General features: G+C 37.3%; 2 protein-coding genes across 3 annotated transcripts; one reads left to right on the plus strand and one right to left on the minus strand.

Moving 5' to 3' along the window:
- The first annotated feature begins 2770 nt into the window (after window positions 1–2770).
- LOC137748359 (uridylate kinase PUMPKIN, chloroplastic-like) lies at window positions 2771–6343 on the plus strand. The gene is made up of 7 exons (XM_068488504.1): window positions 2771–3727; window positions 4126–4258; window positions 4350–4403; window positions 4513–4604; window positions 5138–5373; window positions 5557–5727; window positions 5812–6343. The coding sequence occupies exons 1-7, from the start codon at window positions 3030–3032 to the stop codon at window positions 5907–5909; spliced, it is 1482 nt and encodes a 493-aa protein (XP_068344605.1). The 5' UTR covers window positions 2771–3029; the 3' UTR covers window positions 5910–6343.
- A 1067-nt stretch (window positions 6344–7410) lies between these two features.
- LOC137748522 (phosphatidylinositol-3-phosphatase myotubularin-1-like) lies at window positions 7411–17888 on the minus strand. 2 transcript variants are annotated; one of them, XM_068488686.1, is made up of 19 exons: window positions 17649–17888; window positions 17432–17512; window positions 17120–17194; window positions 16427–16498; window positions 15471–15540; window positions 14820–14869; window positions 13754–14043; window positions 13560–13633; window positions 13418–13481; window positions 13120–13185; window positions 12766–12865; window positions 12552–12665; window positions 11794–11963; window positions 11585–11669; window positions 10706–10909; window positions 9438–9497; window positions 9211–9275; window positions 8774–9053; window positions 7411–8026 (listed from the first exon to the last, which is right to left on the minus strand). In XM_068488686.1, exons 1-19 carry the CDS (start codon window positions 17757–17759, stop codon window positions 7508–7510), a joined length of 2550 nt encoding a protein of 849 aa, XP_068344787.1. In that variant the 5' UTR covers window positions 17760–17888; the 3' UTR covers window positions 7411–7507. The 2 variants fall into 2 exon arrangements, with proteins under 2 accessions (XP_068344787.1, XP_068344788.1); XM_068488687.1 differs by lacking the exons at window positions 17120–17194; window positions 17432–17512; window positions 17649–17888 and having other exon boundaries at window positions 15478–15540; window positions 16427–16484.
- Between the last annotated feature and the right edge of the window lie 628 nt (window positions 17889–18516).

Below are 18516 nucleotides of genomic sequence, written 5' to 3' on the forward strand. Positions count from 1 at the left end.
TATCAGTGAAGGTTGGAATAAAGCTGTTACTGAAATGAAGAAATTAGGTGAAAGTTTTACTTTTAGAGAAGCAAAAGCTAGACTACATTCTGAGCTTTAGGCCATGGGTCTCCCATACGATTAGGTGTTAAGAATTTCAATGAAGTTAGTGAAAGATATCGATCTGATGGGTATTTGGAGCACCTTGGATGACTCACAGAAGCCAGATTTCATTAAAGTGTTTATGGAGAGCCTTTGAGGTTTTAGTATTTATGGTTTTAGTATGAGGAACTTTATCAACTTCTAAGTGTTTTCATTATTACTTTAGCAAGACATTATTTGTTTTTTAAGTCAGGACGAATGTTTGATTTCGGATATTTCATGTTTAAGTTATGCATATTTCATTTTCTTTGTTTAAGTTCTAAATGTTTAAACCCTAAAATGTTTACGATATGCATGATCATTAAACTTATATATTTTTCAACATTTGTCATGTGCTCTTATGTGGTTTGCCTTGTTCCTGCAATGGGGAATATTTAGAGGGGTGTCCTTCTAAACAAGGCCAATTCTAATGTTTGTAGAACTTTGAGTTAGAATCCCAACCCGCATCCATTTGTTTCGAGACCTAGTTAAAACTTCTTTTCTCTTTCTTTCAATTTGTTAATACACTTTATCAAGGCCTTAATCTGCTCACCATGTTCCTCCCAATTATCATGGAGGCAACCCAAATAATGCATTAGATGATCAATTTCCTCCCTTCCTCTGTTAAATTTTCTTCTACTCCATTTCATCAAATTTTCACTAGAAGAGTTTAATTCTCGTTGCCATTTCTCCAACCATCCACACCTACTTTGAATACTCCAGCTCTCTTCAACAATTTGTTAACTTTTGTGTATATATTCTTGTATTCTTGGGATTCGTAGTTTATTATGATTTTATGTAAATTATTTATTTCCTTAGTGATAGGATTGTAACATCTTATAAATCCATCCTTAACAACAACAACCCACAATTGAAAGGACCAAAATTAGGGACTAAAAATTGAATTGGGGTGTGGGTTTTGCAATTTGCACAATAAAATTTGATGGGTTTGTGGTGAAAATTCGAATGGAGGTGTAGAAAACGGGAAAAATTACAAATTTTAAAGGGGTTTGCATGTGAAACACAACATATACCTATTAAAATTTGGACCAAGAAAAACAAATAATGGATAATAGTGTTCAAATTTGAACAACTTATTAAAAAAAAAAAAAAAAGAGTCATGTCCCGTTCCGCCCATAAAATTGTACCAAACAACAGCGGAACATGGGTATTTTAGTCATTTTAATCTTTTGGTTCCGTTCCGTCCATGTGCTACCAAACGCAGGACGGAACAACCGTCTTGTTCCGTCCTGCGCGTACCAAACATAACACAGAACATCTGTTCCGTCCCGTCCCGTCCCATCCCGTTTCGTCCCGTCCCGTCCCGTCCCGTCCCGTCTGCGTACCAAACGCTATCTAAAGGAGAGGTTCCTAAGGTCTAATTGGCCAACTGTTTCTCGATAGCAGGGCAGTTGAGCTTGGCATTCCAATTTTCATCCCTGACAACTTGTACGACACCTGGTTCGACTCTTTTAGATATAAGAATCCGAATAACTTTGTTCGTGAGAATCGGCGTCATATGTTCAAACCTAGATGGCTTTAAAAAAAAAAAAAAAATAGGAAAAAAACAATAGAGAAATGCTAAAGAGTCTCTCTTAAAGTGTGATTCTCTATGAACTTTCTGTTATCTTAGAGTCAAAATGACCACATAAGCAATAACGGTAAAAAAAGATACCAGCAATGTTTTCCAACCGAGAAGCCAAATCTGATGTGGCATGATATGAAATGATATCTCTCCCCCTTGCTGCCAAATTTGACAACAGCTTCAAATTTTTTTAATTAATTATTAAATAGCTTGAATGTTAAAATGGTCCCTATGTTTAAGTAAATGGGTCAATTTAGTCTGTGTTTTCAATTTGGCCAACTCTATAACCTCCTCCCTAACATTATCCCCTCTTTTTTATTTATTTATTTATTTTTTATATCACAACTCTAATCATTTTTCAAAATTGGAAGTTGTATTTCTTATATGAGTTATTTCTCGTTGATTTGCATTTTTTTGAAAAGAGAAAGAGTAATTATTTCTCATATGATTTTTCTTACGAATTTTTTAAAACAGATTGGAAATGTCATTAATTGGCTAACGAAGACAACAGGAGGACTATGATAGCCAAATCGAAAATACAGGGACTAAATTGGTCATATGGCTATAACACAGGGACAATTGTGACATTTAATCCTTATTAAATACTTTTTATTAATTTAAAGCCTTGCCTTTTAATTTCTTTTCATTACCTATGCAATGTATAAATATTTTTATACCTTTTAATTCACTTTCTTTTATTACCAATGCAAATAAAATAAATATGAATTTTTATTTTATGTTAAAAGTTTGACATATCGAATAGAAACAGAACTTTAAAAGATATCAAAGTGCCACATAAATTGTCAAATTTAAATTTTATATTTAAAATTTAACATCTTTTTTGATAATGCTTTTTTGATAATGGTCTTACTGTTTAATATTAATTTTCGTACCAACAATATAGGGAACTATTATTAACACTTCAAAAATCTCATTCTATACTCTTCATAAGTGTAGTTTTCTTACTAATTATAGAAAGTTTGGAGTGAAAATGAGATTTTTAGAGTGTCAATAACAATTCTCAGAGTATAAACATAGTGAAAAAAAAAAAACATTAAGAGCTACAGGGTCCCACTTTTGACGTTTCTCAACAAAATAAATGTGTAAGTGTAACCAGACGTTTGGCGGAGCTGACGGAACCATTACCAGACTGATTTATATTGTTCTGTCAAAGAACCGTTACAGACTGATGACAGTGCCACAATTTCCCAAGTGACCGAATCCCTAACCCTGTTAACCCTTCCGTTTCCATCTCCAACGTTCCGTCACTAACCTCAAACGCCGTCGTCTCCGTCTCTCTCATCAATCTCAAACCCTAACCCTAATGGCTTCCTCCGACAACTTCCCGATGATCGACGCCTCCTCTCACCTCCCAGCTCCAACGCGCCCCGGCGACACCATCGACTCCGCCGCCGCTGCCAACAACGGCAATTTTTTCCCCCCACCCTTCCCCGACGACATTGATCGGAGTCCGAACCCGACCCGAAACTCCAACACTAAACGGAGCTCTTACTACAATAAAAGATTCAAATCTTCCTCCGCTAACCCTAACCCTAACCCTACCACCAGCACCACCGAAGCCGAGTCGTCCAGCGGGCCCGAAACGGCATCGCAGCGAGGTGACTATCGGAAGGACCGCGAGGAGTGGAGCGACACTGCCATCGGGTGCCTTCTAGAAGCTTACACCGAGAAATTCAACCAGCTGAACAGGGGAAACCTGCGGGGGAGGGACTGGGAGGAGGTGGCGGAGATGCTCAGCGAGCGGTGTGGGACCGGCGGTGCCAATAAGTCGGCGTACAAGACGGTAGAGCAGTGTAAGAATAAGATTGACAATTTGAAGAAAAGGTACAAGGTGGAGCTGCAGAGGATTACTAGTAGTGGGTTGGGTGCCAGTCACTGGCATTGGTTTAAGAAGCTTGAGGTCATTTTAGGGAGTTCCGTTGCTGCGAAAGGTGGCGGTGGTTCGGACGAGGAGCGCAGCGTGGGCAGAGCCGGTGGTAATGTGGCTAAGCAACTGAAGAGGTATTGTAAATTGTAGTAATAAATATGGTTCAAGTTTTTGGTTGAATCCAAGAAACTTTGCTCTGCTAGGTTTTTAATTTTGGGTGAACCATGAGAACGTGAAATATACAAAACTGGTTGAACTTGTTTCTCTAGTTAGTGTTTGCTTCTGTTCATGTCATGAATCGGATATATTTGTGCCATTGGACTTTTAAAAAGTGCGCCCGCCGGAATAAAGTCATTGCCATTGGTTCCATGTTTCGGTATTGTTACTGGTTGTATATGATGGTGGAACTACTTTATAGGGTTTGTTGTTCATATGAGTAAAAATGACATGTCGGGTGTGTTCGGTTAATGATTATTGGTTTTCTTTTCACAAACAAAACATCTCATGGAGCGGCAGATATTTCTGTTGGCAGATACACGCCAGGCAGCGCTGCTTTTGGAAACAACCTGAAAGCCAAGTCGATGCCAAATCTAAAATGGCGAAGAGTAATGCTTAAAATTAGTGGTGCTGCATTAGCTGGGGACTGCCAGAGTATTGACCCCAAGGTGCGAGTTTTAGCTAATACGCTACTGAGTTTTATAATATTAGATTATTTGTGCTGAATAAATGAGCTGACCTGCTTCTCTCCGTAATTAGGTAGCAATGCAGATTGCTGGGGAAGTGGCAAGAGCTTGCCACCTTGGAGTGGAGGTATTTCCTGAACTTGTATTTCTTTTTTACCAATGGTTCTGCTTCCAGTACCTTGTAATGTTTTGGTTTGTGTCATAACTTAGTGTTTTGTATTCTATCCTTTCTAAAGGTAGCAATCGTTGTCGGAGGCCGTAATGTCTTTTGTGGAGAGACATGGGTGTCTTCTACTGGATTGGATAGGTCTACAGCATACCATATTGGGTAATGTCCAAATTTTTTTTCTTTGTGTGGTCTACTTCTGTTCAATTATAATGCTTGAATATCATCTTCATTATGTTCCAATGGTCAATAAGCAACACATCAAATTTCTAGTTTTGACGGTGTCGTAACGGTTTAGTTGTTACTTTTATTTCCAAATTTTATTCTGTCAACTTGGTCAGTAGTCAAATACAATGTTACATAATCAAAACTAGGTTGGGGTACTTAAAGGGAGCCGCGCTTTTGATTCGAGCGTGTTGTTTAGTGGCCTCTGTGGATCTTTAGGCTTGGTTGTAAAATTGCTGGGTTTGCTAGGTTTCACATATTCTGGCTGTCCGTGCAGAAGTTTTGCAGGGGTCGCTAATATCTATTAGTCTGAATCCTGTGTCTACTTCAGTCCAGAAAAATAAAATCCCTTCTTTGCTTCCATCTTTGCAGTTATATCTCAACTTCTTTTACAAATAAATAAGTCAATGTACTTATAAAATCTGAATTGGTAAATGCATGCTGTTTCTCTAACGTTGATTTCTCATCAGTATGATGGCAACAGTTATGAATTCTGTAATACTTCAATCAGCTTTGGAGAAGGTGGGTCTTCAGGCACGTGTTCAAACATCATTAACAATCCCAGAGGTTTCTGAGCCATATAACAGGCTTCGAGCCATACGACATCTTGAGAAAGGAAGAGTTGTTATATTTGGTGGTACTGGTGCCGGCACTGGAAATTATCTATTCACAACTGATACTGCAGCAGCCTTGCGAGCATCTGAGAGTAGGAGTCTACCCTGCCCCCTATGTATTTCTTTTGTATTCTACTTATTTTATTTTTCTCTATGCTCTTTTTTCCTTTGTTTTTCTATTTCATCTATCAACCTATATAATAAATATATATATATATATATATATATATATTTTTTTAATATAATATTATATAATTATTTTATTCTGGTGTCAGTTAATGCAGAGGCAGTCGTCAAGGGCACAAACTTGAATGGCATATATGACTCTCATCCTGGTAGCAACAGTGCTAATGTTGATATAATTTGCTATAGGGAGGTTGTTCCTAGCAGTAATACCTCCATGGATGCCATGGCATTAACATATTGCGAAGAGAATCGAATTCCGGGTTGGTCTCATTCTTTCCTAAGTGCACATATTTTAGCAAATGTTAAACCGTCATTTAACTAAAAATAATGTGCTTTCTCTGTAGTTGTGATTTTCAATCTGCTGGAACCTGGAAATATTTCAAGAGCTCTATGTGGAGAACAAGTTGGCACTTTGATTGATCAGACTGGAAGGATTATTTAATGCATATGGAGCCATTCCTTCCGGTGTTTGGGAAGTACAATGTAATTTAATACGAAATACTGGTTGTCCACTCGATGGTCCGATAAGTATGTCAGAGTTCCTGTTTCTGTGGTTCCCCTTGTGTTTGCATCGACGTGTAATTTCTCTCAGGAAACTTCAGAGTATGTCGGAGAAAGCGATGAAGCAGATGAGGTATGGGTGTTGGTTTTGTTGTGAATGCAAAATCATGTAGTAAGAAAGCAAGGAAGCAAGCGGGGTAAGGCCGGTTTAATGTAGATGTGAACGGCTGTGAAGAAAACAAGGAAGCAGGCGTGTAACTGGTAAAGCATTTCTTTAGTTGTAAATGTAAACAGAGTGTATTAATAGCAAGTCTTTTCTAAAATGACTAATGGGATTACAAATGTGATCGCCTGTTTTCAAGCAGTTCTTGACAATCATCACGCGAGTTTACGTTTTTTGTATCTAGCTGTTTCATTTTTGTTTGGTACACCAGAGCTGAAAGTTTGAGTAAATATCAGTGGATGGGTGTTAGAGTATTGCATTAGAGTTAGGTTACGCTTATGCCTCATAGTTCCCATTGAATGGTGGAGTTTCGTGTTTTACAGATACCGATGGCGTGCAACGCTCGCCGGCCGTGCATCAACGATGGTAGGGGGTGTTCATGAGTTGGGGTTCTGATTTAGGATTGTGAAATCAAAATAATGTTAGTGGGTGGAAAATTAAAGGGCTAAAATCAAGGAGGTTTATTTCACTTTGGGAATGCTACCCCAATTAAGAGAAGATAAATGCACAGGGTTCTTATCGAAATGCATTCTGCGAGTCGTTGATACAATGTAATCGCGATTTTGAGCGTCACCGGTTCGGCAAATCGCTACTTTCGCACACGAATCGATCGACATGGCACCCGTACACCACATTTACAATTCACACGGGGATGAATATTTGGCTAAAAAAGGGGGCTCAATTCAAACAATTACAAAATCATTTAAGTCGGTCTGGATTTTCACTAAAAGCAAAATTTTATTGCATCCGGAGTCCTGGTATGCATCATTACTGGCAAAAACAACGTTACAATACATAAATCGGCTCGATAACTAGCCTCATTTAGGAGATAAAATTGCCGCCTTCAAATACTAACCTCATTTAGGAGATAAAATTGCCGCATTTACAATTAACCGTACAAGCACCAACCAAAAATGTAATGAGCTACTTAGTACTACGATATAGTAGTGTTCCTCTTCACTTGCAAGTAAGAGGTTTTAGGTTCGATTCTCATCAAAAGCAAAGTTGAACCACATTGTTATGGCAAACCCATTGAAGGATCCTCACTCCTCAGCTAATTCTACATCCTCTGTACAATATATCTTGAGACCCATATTCATATTATCGGTCCGTCCTTCGTCGTCCCTCTCGTGTTCACTTTAGGGCATCCTACCAAAAATCTTGGAACTATCCTATAAGAAACTTTGGACTCTATATGGGAATTTCCAACGTTGCGGGAGTAGTGAGGTTAGAAAATATTAAAAAATTAAAAATGTGTGAGAGAAGTAATTTGGGGTGTGTGAATATAATCTCCCATGCTCCAAATTTAGATACTATTATTTCGGCTGGAAATAGCCATCGTAAATAGCAAGTTTATCAAAATCCTCGTAGTTAGCCTTTAGTCCGAGAAATTGGCTACCCAACTGAGCACAACCAGCGTCTGGCCACCGGCAGCCCCCACCTTGCATGCGTAACGGGCATAACGTTTCACATACTCGGCCGACTGGGTTGCTGGAAGCATCATCATCTGCCATAACTGTGATCGAAACAGAGAGGTCTGATTTCTCATCGCGCTGCACGGTGCCATCCGCTTCTCTTTTTAAATAGTAAGGTGACTTGTGCGAAGGTTCAATTTGGCTGCTCTCGATGTCAACGGTGCAATCTCCGCTGTTTGAAAAGTGGACCTTGCATCCCAGTGATTGTACAGCTCGCTTTATGGCCTCACTTTCCTTGGTTGCCCTCGTGGCCATCTGCTTAACTGAGCTGCTAACTTGCTTCTCATTTTGCAGTTCTGCGGTTAATGATTCCATCATGGTGGCGATTTCTTTAGCTTTCCTTTCTGCCATTTCTTTTTCCTGCAAGGAGTATTAGAGCCAGTGTAAAATCTTATTATTCAAGTCGCATAAGCAAAGGTAACGTGCCATTTAAGTTTTGGGAAACAAACGATCAGAGATGTACGAAACATAAACCACCATCTTCCACAAACATATAAGGCTTGCCAATAAACAAAAATTTATCAACTATACCAATCCCTCGTTGGCCTTTAAAATGTTTAGATCAACATCATTGACCTGCTTGACACAAGTACACATTATATTCAGGTTGATTTACCAAATAATTGACCTACAATCCAAGCAATAAAATAATCATGTCATATTGACATGAAGAATGGCAAAGATGCCGAAAAGCCACTTGGGCTCAATTTCACAAATAACAATCTACAGTAAAAAGTTTTGGCTGACATGATGATCAATGGCAACTGACAGACATTATGAATAAAAGATTTAACCACAAATATTTCAAATTGTTTTTATTTTCATTTCCTAATCCAGATTGTATGCATTCTTGTTGCAGTTTAGCTAGAATCTTGATCAGTTGGTTTTTCAGTTTTCCTGGAGACCAAAGAGAGCCTTATTCTTGAATTTCTATTACCCAAAAAAATGGGGCAACCTAAACACGACGTAATTATTAAATAGGCCAGATACAACATGGCGCAAGCCCTACACAAAGATCAAGAACGCTCCCTCCCTTAGAATAAGACTAGAGAAGGGAATTTAGAGGAAAAATTTTAGAAGCCAGAATCCAGAAGTAAGAATTATTACCTTTTGTAGTTCAGAGAACTTAACATCCATTTGTCTAAATTGAGCTTCAACCCCTCCAGTTTGAACCTCTGAGGGACAAGCCCAACGAAGATGGAATTGAGGCCAGAGAGTTGGTGCTAAAGCTGCTGCTGGAGGTAACAGTGGACCATCGTGTTTTAATGGATCATAAAAGTAGTTATAGTGCACATGAGAACTTCCCTGTGAAGCACGTAAATCAGCCAAATATGCCCACATGCATCCACAAGCTTCAGGTACACCACATAGCTGCCTCTCCCTTTCACTGAAATACATAAGCAATCGGGAAAAAGTACTTTTAGTACTTGAATAATAGTTTGCGTCAGAAGTCTCTGGGTCAACTATTCTATCAAATAACTTTTGCACGGTCAACTTGTTTTTCGAGAAGAGACGCAAAACATGCTTTATTTCAAACTTCTTACCTATTACAGAAGAAGTTTCCAAAGCGACACGATAGAACACAGTCCAATAGATCAACCAGAAATGCCTTGTAAAAAAATAGTAGAAACTTTAATGAGGTATTGTTCCCTGACCACAAAGGAAGATTATAAAAACAGATAAAGTTGTTCCATGACACATTCAACTGCATTCGTGAGCAGTTTCATCAACAAAAGAAAAATGAGTGCACTTATGAAAGAAGGATGCATACCGAAGAGAACTCAAAAGCAAAAGGATACATCCGCAGCAATTGTGAAACACAATCAACCCACTGCATCAGAAAAGCATAAGATTAGTGACTATACAGCAGAGAAAAGAAAGAAAAAAAAAGTTCTGGTGCAACATGTTCGAAATCTCAGACCATTCCTCAAAATTAAGCACTTGGCGTTGTTTCAAGTGGAAAGGACAAACTTGACAGAAAAAATGTAAGTTGACTGAGAGTGAACCGCTGCAGAAATTCAACAGAGAAGTAGTAACATTTCTTTGACAATTTTGGTAATACTTGATTGCTTATTGACAGTAACTCTTACATCTCTCAATTAATAAGCGTGGCTTCTCCTATTTACCCACAAGACAACATGAAATAACAAACAAACGATGCATTTCTAACTAGGAACCTCAAAAACATATAGAATTGCACAGGTTGTACTTTATTGTAACCAATGTTGCATGGGTACTCTGTTTTTTTGGGGTTATTGGGAGTATCAGACTCGGATACCCCTTGATTACGTAAAATCGACTATCTGTTGAATACGGATGTTGAGGACACGAGGTGGATACGGCCAAGGATATGATTGGGGTGTTTTGCAACTTCCTTTTAAAGAGGGGTCAGATTGGCTATTTTTGAAAAGGCCAAACGTCACAAATGATCCTTGTGGTTTATGGTAATTGTTACTTTAAGTGCCATGGTTCAAGTTTTGTCAATTTTTCCGTTATGATTTATTTAAGAAACCAACTTTGGTCAAGTGTTCAATTTTCTTCAATTCGTATAACTTGGCATCCACGTGGGCTTCACGTTCAAGAGCATTATCTTCCTCTATCCAATCTCACTTATAAGTTGGTATATGAAACAACTTTTGTGGGTGCATTAGAGAATTGAAACAAAGATTTTTTGGGTTTACTTGAGTGAAATTATCGTGATTCCAGGTGATTGTGGGATTGGACATAAAAATACTAAAATGCCCATATACATGACACACGTGGTTGCCAAGTTACACAAAATGATGAAAATTGAACATTTAACTAAATTGATAGTAGAAGTAAATCACATGAGAAAATTTTAGTACACCACAAGGACGATGAAGAAGAAGAAAGCCTGTATAAAACTTGAAGATGAATCCTTGATTTTATTGTGTTCCATTTGTGTGAATCAATTGATATTTGTTAATATGATGAATGAGTTCTTTTTTGGCTTAGAAGTATAAGAATAGTGAGTTGAATTTTAATGCACTAATTATGTACCAATATAAAAAGGCACACCTGCAGAAATATGGGAGAATAGTTATTTGAATTCTGTGAATGAGAAGGCGCTTGAGATGCTGACTGGCGACTGGGTGATGATTGGAGATTCGGAGCAGAGTACTGCCTTGTTAATTCAGAAGGCATGTTGCCACTTCCTGCTGGCATGCCAACTCGATCTGCAAATGGGTGACCAAATGCTAGCCAATCTTTCTCAATGAGTGCCTGCATCAAAGCAAATAATTAAAATATTTTATAGTCACTTCAAAATCAAAAAGGAAAATTGTGAGTCAAAAGACAGACAACCGTCAACAACCACATGTTTAAACTAAAACACTTCAAGTCATACTTGTGTCTGACTGAAATCAGGTGATAAAAAAATCTCTGGGTGTGGTCTGATTGCCTTCTACAAATGGGACCCCCACCTATTACGTAAGGAATTAACAGAGGCCTAGACAATTAGACACAAGTGTTTTAATACTTTAGGTAGTAGTGTTAAAGAAATGGAAAGGTTGTGTCCATTTTTGAAGTGACCCCAAACCTCAGGGATGTATTTTGTAATTAGCTCTAAAAAACAGTTAATGATTCGACTTAGAATTCACACTTTAATGTACCACTCTAAATCCCCCTAAACCTCACTAAATACAAAACCATTTGTTGATAAAATAAAAATTAGCAGCTGTTCATGCCTGCAGTGCAATTGACACTCCAGTGTCAAAAGTGCAGAAGGACTACCTCCAGAAGGCCCAGAACAGAAAAAGAAATGCACTCCTTTTAACATAAATGTGTTCCTCTTACAGGTTTTTCCATATTTTTCCAAAATAATGCATATACCCATGAAATCGAAGAAAAACTAGCATCACAAAACAGGGTATCTTTCCAAGTATATCCAGCAGATACCTGAAACCCAGTTAAAGTACGATAGTATGGATCAAGCAACAAATTGGCAAGTGAAATCAGCTGAGTGGTCCTGTCCCATCCATCACTAAACAAAAGAATTGCAAATTTAGAGGTTAAAACACCAAAAATGGACTGATAAAAAAAGAAAAAAGAAAAATGGAAAAACTGAAACAGCCAGTTTGATAAAGTACAAATATAATAGACCTTACCTACAATGTACAAGCACTGATGCCGACTCCAAAGCAACACGAGCAGCAATCCAAGCAGAACCAGCCAAGACACTTTGAACATGTATTAACCAACCACTGTCCCCCAAAGTTGACACTGAAGCAGACATACTGCTAAGGTTGCCTCCACCCCACGTCCATCCACCATTTCTCTGTCAATATTAACAAGTAAAAAACATAAATTATCTCCCACATCAAATAACATTTTTTTATTTATTGATCAAGAAAAAGGCCATAACAAACTTGATCTTTCACCACTATAAATTTTATCTAATAAATTTTTTTCCTCTCAAAAGAAAAATATTCACATTCCCTGTTTCTTAGCAAGCCTTAGGACCCGTTGGAAAAGACACTTTGAGACACATGGGGCCACAGGTCCACAACCTCTGAGTTCTTCAAAAGTACTTCCATTTCACTTTCAGATATAATCCATCTACTTTTAGAATTGACGCCTTCTTTTATATTATAAATAACTCCCATTTGGTATCAACCATACTTATTGCGGAGTTTAAAAACCATAATTAAATAAAGTTTTACATGTAGACCTGATATGAGGTCAGCTCTCAAATCCTTACTCTACCCATCAATACAAGAAACTTTGATCTTTGACCAAAAAAAGAGTAGCTTTGATCAACAAATACAACATACTTTATAGCTATGCTATCAGAATATAAAAACTTAGAGAAGCACAATTTAACACAAATAAAAAGCCCAGATATTCATAAGATATAAAAACTAACCAAGAAAGATGACATTCCATCCGAAGAAGCTGCACCATGAGTGTCTAAGTAGTCTCTGAGTCGGGCAAAGCTCTCTCTCATCGCATGTATGTTGTCTATCCCAAAAAAAACTATCTGATACACCCCCCAAAAATAAATAGTATGTTAAAGTTATATAATTTTGATATTACACACCCACAGATGCATAAATAAAAAATCCATAACTTAGAGATACCTCAGATTGAAGATAATTTGAAGATGACTCAGAGCCACCTCCCATAGCACCATTAGCTAAAGCATTCTTTCGAGGTCTTGCATCAGCTATATATAATTTCCTGGAAGATGTAGAAAAAACCAAACATTTTTACTTAAATCACAAAATATAAACATTCTGAAATGAAACAACATAAAAGAGAATGTGCTCTTTTTTGTTATTATTATTGAAACACATTAATGTTTGTTGCTTTGCAACATTGACCCATTAGCAATAAAAGTCATTAATAAGTAGATGCAACAAGAATAACTGAACGTGAAAAAGTAACACTGAAAAAAGTTCGAAGCAACAAGTTGAAGAAAAATTATCACTTACCTCCGTTTACCTCTTGTACCAGCAAGCTTAGTGCAAAGTGCAGCAACAATCTTTTCATCTGTGTTGCTGCAGACAAGTTAATGCATGCGAATATGCGATCAACACCAATTTCATAAAAATCATGCACAATATAGGATAGTATATAGGTGCTTTAAATTCCAAGAATTAAAAGTAAACTATATATGTATGATATCATTCCTTTACCGGGTTGTCCTATTGACAGATGTCAACCATATCTACTCTCTGTGTGTGCAAAAGGTGATAGGAGATTTCATTTTCAAAAGATAGATAATATTACCTCCTCATATTCATCATGAGACCAACTAAGGGTTGGGATGAGCGTGCAAGAACTGCTCCAGTTTCTGTAAGTTGCCAAGAACGTAAGGACAAAAGGGATGAATAATACAACAAACAGAGCAACAAAAGGACTTTTTGCATACTTGGATCACACCATGTAACTACAGGCAAGCGACCTCTTGCTCGGAAGTTGGAAGCTTGGAGTACTTCTTCATCACTAGCATCGGCAACCATGAAAAAAATTATTAGTTGTGTAGTTCCAAGGAATGAAGTAAGCCTCATTAAACCTGGAAAAACTTAGGGCAGAAGTATGAAATGATGGATCTTAAACTCTTACGTTATGGATTTTGGAACTATCAAGGCAAATGGATAACTCTGGCACATTATATAGCTGGAATTTATACTACTTATTCTCCACAAATCATTAGAAAATGTGAATGAACCATCTTCAATCATATCCATCGATGGTCGTTGGAACCCTTTTCCAAGAAGCCGAAGATACTCATTTAGTAACCGCACCTTTGGGCTGGTGTTAAAAAATTTGGATGGTCCAGACACAAAAGCATAAAGATCCCACAGATTTGCTGGCTTTGTACACCTTACTAATGCATCAAATATTGCACGTCTCTGCAAGTTTTTTGTTTTTAAATACCCATGTTAGACAACTGTTCACAACTTCAAATGCAATAAGCAACTAATAATTTACCATGATATTGAAAACCTTTACACACCAGTAAGATTCTTTCAAGGTTATGGGCATAAAGTATAGACACAAGAAAGGCAAGTACATAAATCGCTTAATCTCTCAAGTTTAATTGTTTATGTACTCTATAGATAATACTTTTTTTTTCTACACATGTGGTCCAGACATCCAGAAGTGCTGCCCTGGCAATGACGCTGCCAATAGCAGTAACCAATTTGGCTTCAGCTGTTACTGGTTGCAGCTTTAGCTGCATTTATTTCCATCACAACATGGGTGAGACTGCCCAACATATAACTCAAATTCTGTCATTTTTTGAAAATTTTAAGCTAAAGCCTCACTTTTCATGACATGCAAAGGACAGTCCATCCCCCTGTACCGACCATCAGTATTCACTTTCAACTGATATGTTAAACGTAGTTTCAGCTATAATAAACTGCGAGTGTTCTTTATTTATGACGACTACTATCAATTAAACATTCAATCTAATGAAGAGCAGTCAAGGGATATTATGAAGTGCGATTTGACGTAAAAAAGAAAAAGTTTGTCTTAAATTGATGATATTAGTTTTTGAGAGTGATGTTCAGTTTTGTCACAACATTTGCAAAACCATAGATATAAAAGATACAAAACCTTTAACAGATATAGACTAGAATGGACCACAATGCAAAAGTATCGAGAAGTATTCACAAAAATAATTTACCTGCCTTGTTTTAGGACGAAACCCAAAGACAATGGTCCTCATGTCTTTACCTGCGAAGTATAAATGCATAAAACTATTAGTTCTCTCAAGCGCAGAAGACCTATCACTGGACTAACAAGCTATATTTACTGAAATATATGAGTATCAACGCAAAGGATGCCATGAGCAACTAGCCATACTTGGACCCACCACTCCAGTAGCGACTATGAAATTAAAAAGAGAATTTTTCTTGCACAAAGTATAGACAACTGCACAACTTAACCTTATTAAATAAAACATCTTAATCTCCCAAAAATCAATTAATGAAGAGTCATAATTAACTAACATAATCCCTTCTGTCAAGATGGCCATATGTGGGAAGGTGAATAAGAACTGTTTGAGAAAATCAAAGCAGACTAGGGGGAGAACTTTGGCCTGTATAAAACCAACAACATTTAGAGGCAGTGAGCCAAATAACAATGTCATTGCAACGAACACCAATACTATAGTGGTCTTGAGGATTTCTATATTGTTTAACAAACATATCTAACATAGAAACCACACCTCTTTTCATAACACAATCTTCAAATGATACTGAATCTCACATGATAACCAATTAAACAACAAAAGAATTCATAAAAATTTACATAAGTACTTCATATTAAATCGTACCAATGACCTGAAGAAGTCGTCTTGATGGACTCTTTTCAGATTGACGAGGGGTTGACTGATTCTTTACGACCTACAAAGTCAAAGAAATACAATGAACTGGCTATGTCCACATCCCAAAGAGAAACACTACAGGTGAAAACGATATTGAAAAATAAATAATTGACAGAGTCTGATCACCAACAGACATGTATGAACTGTCTTAAAGCTCTGTCATCTCACAAAATACGCCAAGAAGTGAATTTATTCTCTCAAAACAAAAATGTGACAAGGAGTGCAGAGATAGATGGTGCAAAAGAATGTCAAATGGGCAGATCACTGGCGTATTGGTGGTAGATCACCTGAGAAGTGGAACAAAGAATTGGGAAAGCATGAAGGACAACACCTGATGGAGTTGGAAAGAACTTGGATGGGGAGAGCCTTGATATTAAAAATGTAATCAATTTCGTATTGACACATGGCATGTTTACTTACTTGGAATGGGGTAAGTCATGAATTGAAGAAGGGAAAGAAGGAATGTGTATGGGATTGACTAGTCCCCATAGTTAATATTATTCCTGATTTTTCTGATATTTGATAACAGATAATGAGGAACCCACACTTTTTTTTTTATTCCATATGAGTTAGTAAACACAGGGAAGTCAGAAATTAAAATAATTCCAATACCCATGTTTTAGTAAATGCAAGAAAGTCAAGACACGGAAAGATTTTCCATGTAAGTAAACATGCCCATGATTCTTTTTAATAAAAAAATATTAAAACTACTCACAGTTAAAAATATGTGACCAGGCATCTCATAAGCTTTCCTCAATTAATTTCATCTCTAAATCCTTCAAAGATGCAAGACTCTTAGAAACGTTACAGATACAAATGTATTGGAGATTGGAGCACCACAGACAAGTTTATCACAAGACTTGTTTGTCTACAATAAAAATGTATAAATGGAGATTAGAACTTACAATTTTGGTGAACTTCTCAATTGTTGCCAACGGTATCGTGCCAAGCGCAATAACATTCCTTGTTCCCTCACTCTAAAAACAAAAGTAAGAATATCAAATTAGCTATTTTGGGTATACATGGGAACAACACATACACCAACAACATCATTATATTGCAGAATATTATATATATATTTATGTACTATATCTTTTACATTCCTCATAACCGCAAACAACTTATGCGCTAACAATTTCACTAGCAGTAACAGAAACAAGTACAAAACCTAACAAATGCAATGGCTACTACAAGACTTTTTTCTTTATCCTTTTATTAATAAATCTTGAAGGTTTCTGTCTCCCTTTTTTTTGTTTTTCAATTTTTCCATCACCTTCTTCCTTCTCATCATACGCACCAATTGCACAGATACTCACTCAGGTGATTGGCCCAAGGGGTAAATTCCAGACCTTAAATATAACAGCATCTGCACGCACATATCTAATTTCTGCTCCCCCAATCTCATCTGTTTCAAACTAACTCTTCTAACAGAACTCACTCTAGATTGCCGCATTACTAACATGAACTTCATTGTTACCAAAATTACTCCTCTTCAAACATGAATTTCACTCGGGGCATGCATTAAACAAACAGAACGAAACTTCAGAATGAAATGCACTTGAAAATAGCACATCTTCAATATCACATGAACCACTTACCAGGAATAGAAGACGAAAATTGGTCACTATCAAGGTCCCTGCCTCATCCGTATTAACAAGAACAACTCCATACCCCTAAAAGTAAATTTCGAATATCAGAAAACTTCACCGGCATCCCATTAATTAATAAAGAAAACACCAAATTACATCCATCTTTGTTCGTACTTGTAATTAATGACAAAGGAATCCTCCACAGCTATACTTAATTAATCGAGAATTTGGAAATACAAGAAGAAAAGAATTATATTGTAATTAAACTATTAGTATAAGAAAATTCACTATTTCAGCTTATTATACAATAATCCAATGTACCTCAACTTGGACTTGCTCGGCTTCAAGCAAGCACTCCAATTTTACATGCGAAACGGACCGAGAAATGGACCGCGAAACAGGCTGTAAAACAAAATTAGAAAACAAAATGTGGGAATTGAAGATTACGAACAAAATTCAAAGTGAAGGAGGAACAAAATTTGAATAAAAATTGAAAATTCATGGAGAAAGAACCCTAGAAGTGGAGAGAGAAGAGGACCTCAATGGTCCAGTCGAGGGCGTCCCAGAGGCCAGTGGCCTCCATTTTCTCGGACTCGGAAGAGTCCCTGAGAGGCGTTGATCGACCTGAACGGTGCTTCGGTGCTGCCATGCCGCGAAGGACGCCGTTTGTCCGACTTTCGACAAGATAATGGAAGAGAGAGAGAGAGAGAGAGAGAGAGAGAGAGAGAGAGAGAGGTTTCTCGTCGTTTTATTGGTTGTTTGTTGTTGGCGGTGAATGAATCGGCGGAGGGAGGGAGGGAGGAGAGAGGGCTTTACCACCAGCCTTTCAAAGAAGTAACGGTTCGCAGCTTCCAGAAGAAAAAAAAAAAAAAAAGAAGTAACGGTTCGCACGCGATCTATTTAATTCAAATTATTATTTTATTATTATTTGCGTGTACGAACCACCCTTCACACACTCTCGCCTTTTGGGTTGGTAAATGAATTTTAATTTTACTAAAACGGTAGAGCCCAAAAAAAGTAACAAAGCATATGAGGGGAGCAAATGAAGGCCTTGAAAACTTTATCATTCAACAGCAAGGGTTATTTTTAGGTGAGAAAAGTATTGGCAGGAGAGCAACTTTCATCGAGCTGCTAAATTATGATAATGACGGTATTTCGTATCATGCAAGTCTTTTTTATAGATAAAGTTTGCAATAAAAGTTGCAAATCAACAAAAGTTTGCAACAAAACTTACTCTAACGTAAGACTCCTGAAATCATAATTAGAGAATGTAAAATTAAGACTATTCGACAAATATGGTAAACACCACAGGTACTCTCCTAGGGTATCTAATTCCTAAGCTCTAATACCATTTTGTCACGCCTCGATCTGCAAATAAGAACTATTCACGAGTTAGAGTGTGAGTC

Source organism: Pyrus communis, chromosome 10, assembly GCF_963583255.1.
Source record: "Pyrus communis chromosome 10, drPyrComm1.1, whole genome shotgun sequence".
NCBI lineage: Eukaryota > Viridiplantae > Streptophyta > Magnoliopsida > Rosales > Rosaceae > Pyrus > Pyrus communis.

What these genes read in the sequence shown, in the direction of transcription:
- LOC137748359 (XM_068488504.1), top strand. Translation starts at nt 3,030, where the DNA reads ATGGCTTCCTCCGACAACTTCCCGATGATCGACGCCTCCTCTCACCTC. An exon ending in GCCAGAGTATTGACCCCAAG is followed by an intron (nt 4,259 to 4,349) that starts GTGCGAGTTTTA and finishes CTCCGTAATTAG; the next exon opens with GTAGCAATGCAGATTGCTGG. An exon ending in CTTGCCACCTTGGAGTGGAG is followed by an intron (nt 4,404 to 4,512) that starts GTATTTCCTGAA and finishes TCCTTTCTAAAG; the next exon opens with GTAGCAATCGTTGTCGGAGG.
- LOC137748522 (XM_068488686.1), bottom strand. Translation starts at nt 17,759, where the DNA reads ATGGCAGCACCGAAGCACCGTTCAGGTCGATCAACGCCTCTCAGGGAC. An exon ending in GGAAACTTCTTCTGTAATAG is followed by an intron (nt 9,054 to 9,210) that starts GTAAGAAGTTTG and finishes TATGTATTTCAG; the next exon opens with TGAAAGGGAGAGGCAGCTAT. An exon ending in AGTTCTCTGAACTACAAAAG is followed by an intron (nt 8,027 to 8,773) that starts GTAATAATTCTT and finishes TACTCCTTGCAG; the next exon opens with GAAAAAGAAATGGCAGAAAG.